Genomic DNA, 6,905 nt, shown 5'->3' with positions numbered 1-6,905 from the left:
CCTATGACTCCTGTCCCTCCAGGCAGTATCTGTTGTTCTGCCCCTGAGCACAGTTGCAGCCTACGGGAGGAGATGCCATGACCTTCACCTTCACAGCCCTGCTCTGTCTGGGTGAGATGTGGAGATGGGGAGGGGATATCATCGTCTAGAAATGATGCTGCCCCACCACTCAGCACTGGCCCATCAGGAAAGCCCTGGGTCTCAGGGGGTTCTGAAGAGGGGAGGACCTGCTCAAGCCTCAGAGACAAACTTCTCACAGGGAACTCTCTTCCAGGACTGACTCTGGGCCTCAGGAACCCAATGCTGACAGGTGAGTGGGTGTCTGCAGATGTCCTGACCTGCAATTCTCATCATCCCCAGAAGCCCTGCCTGGGCAGTGAGGATGGACACAACACACATGCGCTGGGTGGATGGAGGGGTTGGGAATGGGGTTGCAATCTTAGGATGCCTGTCCTGAGTCCTAGCTGCTCTTTTCTTGCAGGGGCCCTTCCTAAGCCTGTCCTCAGAGCACAGCCACACTCTGTGGTCTCCAAGCAGAATAAGGTGACCCTCTTGTGTGAGGGAGCCATAAGAGCTGAAGAGTATAGATTTTATAAAAAGGCATACCAAAATATATGGCACACAAAGATTTCACAGAACCCTAAGAACAAGAATGAATTCTCAATCTCAAAATTAGACTATCACCACGCAGGGCGATATCGCTGTCAATATCGGACCCTTAATGGATGGTCAGAGTACAGTGACTCCCTGGAGCTGGTGGTGACAGGTGAGAGGACAGTCTGTTCAGTAAGTATGCCCACCCCCTCACAACTGGGGAACATAATGAGACTATCGACGACATTTAACTGATTCTTTCTTTTCTCCTAGGATTCTACAGTAAACCCAGGCTATCAGCCCAGCCCAGTCCTGAGGTGACTGAAGGACGGACGGTCACCCTCCAGTGTGATTCATGGCAGGCATATGACTGCTTCATTCTGACTAAGGAAGGACCACAGCAGCTGTCCCGGACACTGGACTCACAGTGTAGCACCTATACTGGGCAGTACCAGGCCCAGTTCTCTGTGGGCCCTGTGACCTCCAGTCAAAGATGGACATTCAGATGCTACAGCTTTAACAGGAACAGCCCTCAGGTGTGGTCAGAACCTAGTGACCCCCTGGAGCTCCTGGTCTCAGGTGAGGAACCCTAGCCTTTCCCTGGAATGATGCTGAAATGATATAGGTCTCAGAGAGGCCTTGGTGTGTGGTGTGTGTGAGCAGCCAGGGCTCCTGAGTCCATAACACAGAGCATGGACGACAGTGGTCACAAATACAGAATCCAAGGCAGACAGTGACAGCAAAGCCCAGGAGATCCAGGACAGATGAATCTTCATGGAGCCTTGTGTTACTCTGGATTAGCTCAAGAACCACCATCCAAAGAGCACAGTAAACCCACAGGAGAGAGGGAGGAGCCAGAGCTTCAGGACACCAGGAGAACAGGGCCCACAGAATCAACTAAGCAGGGATCATGAGGGCTCACAGAGACTGAAGCAGCAACCACAGAGCCTGCTTGGGTCTGCCTTAGGCCCTCTGCGCACATGTGGTGTGGTTGTTTAGCTTGGGGTTTTTGTTGGTGGTGGTTTGCTTGTTTGTTTGTTGGTTTGGTTTGGAGTTTCACTGTGTAGCCCTGGCTGTTCTGGACCTCACATTGTAGGCCATACTGGCTTTGAACTCACAGAGATCTGTGTGCATCCAACTCCTGGTGCTGGGGCTTAATTCCACTGACTGGCTAGCTTGGGGATTTTGTTAGGCTCATAACAACAAGAATGAGGAAGTCTCTAACTCTTTTACCTACATGTGGGATCTTTTTCCTCCTACTGGGTTGTGTTGTCCACCTCCACATGAGGGTGTGTGACTAGTCTTATTGCATGCTGGTAGGTCATGTTGCATTAATATCAACGGGAAGGCTGCATTTTTCTGAAGGGTGATGGAGCAGTGGATCTGGGGAGAGAGGAGGTGAAGTTGTTGGGGTGTATTGTATGACAGAAGAATAAATTAACAAGAAAAGAAGTGGCTTTCCCTGTGCCACTGTCAGACAGACTCACCTCCCTCTCTCCTACTTCCTTGCAGGGACCCTCCACAAACCCAAAATCAAGACTGAGCCAGGATCTATGATCACCTCAGGAAGTCCCATGGACATCTGGTGTCAGGGGACTCTGGAGGCAGAAATCTATGCTCTCCATAAAGAGGGAAGCCAAAAACCTTGGGGTATACAGACCCCAGAGAAGCCAGAGAACAAGGCCAAGTTCTCCATCCCTTCTGTGACCCACCTAGATGCAGGGCAGTATTGCTGTTACTACTACAGCTCGGCTGGCTGGTCAGAGCGCAGTGACACCCTGGAATTGGTGGTGACAGGTGAGGGGACAGGCAGGGTCTCAGCCCCAGGCTCTGCTCTCAGCTGTATTCCCCTCCCTCAGCCTAGCCCTGAAGAACATTGTGGCTGTGTGAGCACATGTAATAGTCTGCCACCTTCTGTCCTAGGAATTTACGACATTACACCCCACCTGACAGCCCTGTCCAGCCCTGTGGTGACCTCAGGAGGGAACATGACTCTCCAGTGTGTCTCAGGGGAGATATATGACAAGTTCATTCTCACCAAGGAAGATCAGAAGTTCCTCAACTCCGTGGACTCACAGTATATACGCAGTAAAATGCAGTTCCAAGCCTTGTTCTCTATAGATCGTGTAACACCAGATCACAAAGGGACATTCAGATGTTATGGTTACTACAATCATACCCCACAGCTGTGGTCAGTACCCAGTGACCCCCTGCAAATACACATCTCTGGTGAGTCACTCCCATCATTGACCAATCATATCTGATTCCCGATGCCCTTTGCCATGGAAGTGTCCCACTGGGTAGTTGCAGATAAAGGGTGAAAAAGGAAGAGCCTGGTTCCTGAGCCAGAGACCCACAACTGTGTAGAAGCAGTGATGTGTGCAGGGCAGGATGGGAGAGGATAAGTGCTTGGTAAAAACCAGCTCCTCCATCACTAGCCTGTCACCTTCCTCTAGGGCTGTCTAAGAAACCCTCCCTACTGACTCATCAAGGCCATATCCTGGATCCTGGAAAGAGCCTCACCCTGCAGTGTTGCTCTGACATCAAATATGACAGATTTGCTCTGTACAAATTGGGGGGAGCTGACTTCATCCAGCAAGATGGCCAGTTGACTCAGTCTGGTCTCTCCATGGCCAACTTCACACTGGGCTCTGTGAGCAGCTCTACTGGAGGCCGGTACAGATGCTATGGTGCTCACAATGTCTCCTCTGAGTGGTCAGCATCCAGTGACCCCCTGGACATCCTGATCTCAGGTGAGGAACTAAATACATTCCCCTGGGTACCTAACCTCTACTAGGGCTCTCTTTGGGGAATTAGGGAGGTGATGGCTGGGATGAGGGACAGGGATCTTATTTAGCAATAGGTACAGAGACAGTGGAGCAGGAGAGAGGCTCAGGCAAAGAAAAGAGAGTCCTAGGTGTTCATGGAAGATCCAGGTGTTGTGTCAGCTCAGAACATTGAAGGCAGCCTCTCATCATCTCTCTCTTTTTTAGGACAGTTTCAGGTCCGCCCTTCCCTCTCAGTGAAGCCTAACTCCACGGTACACTCTGGAGACAACGTGAACCTGTTGTGTAAGACAGCATACAAAGCGGACACTTTCATTCTGTCCAAGGAGGGAGCAGCACACCCACGCCAGAGACTAAAACCAAAGTTCCAGTTTGGGGAGTTCCAGGCAGAATTCACCATGAGTGCTGTGACCTCTGACCTCTCGGGCACCTACAGGTGCTATAGTTCTCAAGACTCATCTCTCTACCTGTTGTCATATGCCAGTGCCCCTGTGGAGCTCACTGTCTCAGGTGAAGTGACCCTGAACAGTCGCTGTAATTCATAATCCAAACCTGAGGAGAGTCCTTAACTTTGAGGGAACTAAGGGGACGATAAGATAAGAAAGGTTAGTCAAAAGGCACTTTCCCTGCCAGAGAAGTGGATACCAGCAGGGATCCCTCTGGAATGTTTACTCCACCCTCTGTTGCAAATAGGTTTGGGGCAGACAACATGAGGATCTTGAGGAGGTTGCAGGGCAGATGTAGAAGAGTGAGCAGAGGCAAGTCCCTGGGTTAGCATCTAGCCCTTACCCTCTAATTGTTCTGTTTCCTAGGACCCACTGAAGCCTCTAACCCACCACCCTCAAGGCCTATGTCAGCTGGTGAGTATCAGGCACCTCAGTGCAGGGAGTATGTCCATCTCCAAAGCCTTTATTTCTCTGTCACTCAGCTTGGGAGGGAGGGAGGCAAGCAGAGATTCCAACAGACCTCAGAAGCCCAGGACTTAGAGATTGGGGTACAGCAGGTGGCATCGAGAGAGACATGTCTGGTACAGTCTGGAGGATGGGTCAGTTGGGTGAGATGGACATTGCCTGTCCATCCTACCTCTAAGACCTAAGAACAAGTCTCTCACCTGCATGGATGGAGGCAGGCCCCAGAGGGTTAATAAGGACTCTATTGGAAGGTGGGTCCTGATGGGCAATAACTGGTTATGGGCTTGGTAAATCTACTTCTGGAGATGCTGGCTTGAACAAGCCCTTCCTGGTCTGAACTGGCTGCTGTTTCTCAGGAGGCCACATGTCTAAGTTTCTGTCTGACCTCGGCTGCACCTCTACTGTGAGAGAGGAGGCCTCCAGAACTTGACTCAGCAGTGGGTCTGCCCCACAGTGGTGGTGCCGTGTACAAGGGTGGGGCTCAGAGCCATGGCAGGGCATTTAGGATGAAACTCAGCTTAGGTAGAGAGAAAAGAGCTGGAAGTCAGAGTCCTGGGTCCAACTCCCAGCTCTGCCCTTTACAGTCATGCTCTGAGGCAGGTGAGCTGTGTGTACAGGAAAACAGAGAGTTCCTCGCTGCACGATTGTGAGGATGGGAGACAATGAGTGCAAAGGTCCAACAGCACCTGCCACACAGTAGGTGCTCAGATAAGCATCAGCAGTCCCCACTCGTGTCACTTGTGCCTCAGGACTGGAAACTTACCTGCGGGCTCTGATCGGAGTTTCTGTGGCTTTCCTCCTGTTCCTCTTCATCCTTGTCTTCCTTCTTCTCCGACGAAAGCATCAGGGCAAATTCGGGAAGGAAGGTGAGTACGGTCTGGGTGACCTGGGTCTCATGTGGTGATAAGTATTCCTGTGAACATCTAAGCAGGGGATCAGGACACCAACCCCAGGGAAACCTCAAACTGGGGCTGGGTCATTTAGAAACACTTGCAGATCTCAGATCGGAAAGAACATGATCTCAGAACCTGTGCAACGTCAGGCATTCTGTGAGCTTTACCATGTCCTGTTACATTGGCTTACTCACCCATGTTGTAAAGGTCCCTTCCTTCCTTCCTTCCCTGTACGTGCCTGGGGGAGAGGCTTCTCCTCTCCTAGACGAGACTCTGCTCTCTCTTGCAGCCCAGGAAGAGACAGAATTGCAGCTTCCTGCAGGAACTGTAGCGCTAACAACCAGAGATGGGGACCCCCAGAAGAGGTAACTCATGGCCAGAGACCTAGAGCCCCACCTCCTAGACAGACCTCACTGCCAGCTGACATCCCCTTGTCTTTCCAGATCCAACCCAGCTGCTGCCACCCAGGAAGAAAGCCTTTGTGAGAGAAAGAGGGTCTTGGGGAGGGAGATGTCTGAGGTCTCAGCATTGCAAGGGTGGTGGACAGGCTCTGGGGTCTTTTCTGTTTGTGTCTGAACTTCACACTATAGACCCAGGTGTATCTAAGCACTGGTTCTCTGTCCCACCTGAGCAAGGCAGGAAACTAGGGGTTCCTAGACTCTGGTCAGGAGACATTCTGTTTTTTCTGCCATGACAGATGCTTCAGTGGAGGACATGAAACCTAAGGATGGTGTTGAGCTGGACAGTTCGGTGAGGTCCCTGACTCCATCTGTGTGCTAGGAACTTAGGGCCCAGTTTAGTCCAGGGGGCCATCTTTGTTCCCCCTCTCTTGGCCCTCAATAAGATCCACAGCTGACTACTCTCTTCTGCAGGCACCTGCCTCCTCTGTGCTATGGCCTCACCCTCTCCTGGTTTTCCCAGAATCATCATGCCTGTCTTTTTGTCTCCTTGGCATCTGTCTGGTTGTCTTCTGAGGGGACATCCCAGAGAGAAAGGCCCAAAGAAACATCTAACAACTGCAGGCAGGAACCAAAGGAGCTTGGGACAGAAACATGTGGGTGTTTTGTTTTGTGTTTATGGGTGTTTTACAAACATGAATGTCTCTGCATCACATGCCTGCATGGTGCTCCCAGAGGCGAGAAGAGAGTGTCAGAGACCCTGGAACTAGAGTTGCAGATGAACGTAGGTCGCCATGTGTGTTCTGGGAACCAAACCTGGATCCTCTGTAACATAGTCAGTGCTTTTAACCACGGAGACATCTATTGCCCCCCAAAAACATGTTTTCAGGAAGATGGACTGTGTGGGTACAGCCAAGACAGCAAGGGTTAGAGTGTCAGGATAAGAGGCCAGAATATAGGAAGAAAGCCCTGGAATATTCCATCAGGGATGCTATCATCTGAACAGGCCACTCTGGCCATGTTGTGGAAAACTGGCCGGAGGAGAGTCCTAGGGGAACAAGGTGACACTATCTGTACCTCACTACTTCCCTGCTTCTCTGGTACAGAGACCACCTGAGGAAGACCCCACGGGAGAAACATATGCCCAGGTGAAACCCTCCAGGCACAGGAGGGCAGAAGCTGTCCTACCTTCTGTCCTGTCAGGAGAAGTCCTGGAAACAAAAGATGGAAACAAAACAGAAGAGGGCAGAGAGATAGACACTCAGGTTGGTCCTGTCCTCCCCAGGCCTTCAGCATCCCCCAGGCCTTCAGCATCCCCCAGGC

The 6,905-nt window shown here is 51.4% G+C and overlaps 1 protein-coding gene across 1 annotated transcript; it reads left to right on the top strand.

Annotated features, from left to right (window-relative positions):
- On the top strand, positions 1-5,620 carry LOC126493051 (leukocyte immunoglobulin-like receptor subfamily B member 3). Its single transcript, XM_050129808.1, has 11 exons — positions 1-111; positions 275-310; positions 482-766; positions 868-1,173; positions 2,107-2,391; positions 2,518-2,823; positions 3,051-3,347; positions 3,588-3,890; positions 4,193-4,240; positions 5,041-5,157; positions 5,474-5,620. Exons 1-11 carry the CDS (start codon positions 78-80, stop codon positions 5,551-5,553), a joined length of 2,097 nt encoding a protein of 698 aa, XP_049985765.1. The 5' UTR covers positions 1-77; the 3' UTR covers positions 5,554-5,620.
- The last annotated feature ends 1,285 nt before the right edge of the window (positions 5,621-6,905 follow it).

Source organism: Alexandromys fortis, unplaced genomic scaffold, assembly GCF_014885135.2.
Source record: "Alexandromys fortis isolate MF-2015 unplaced genomic scaffold, M_Fortis_MF-2015_v1.1 scaffold_282, whole genome shotgun sequence".
Taxonomy (NCBI): domain Eukaryota; kingdom Metazoa; phylum Chordata; class Mammalia; order Rodentia; family Cricetidae; genus Alexandromys; species Alexandromys fortis.
This window is presented reverse-complemented; position numbering and strand designations above follow the sequence as displayed.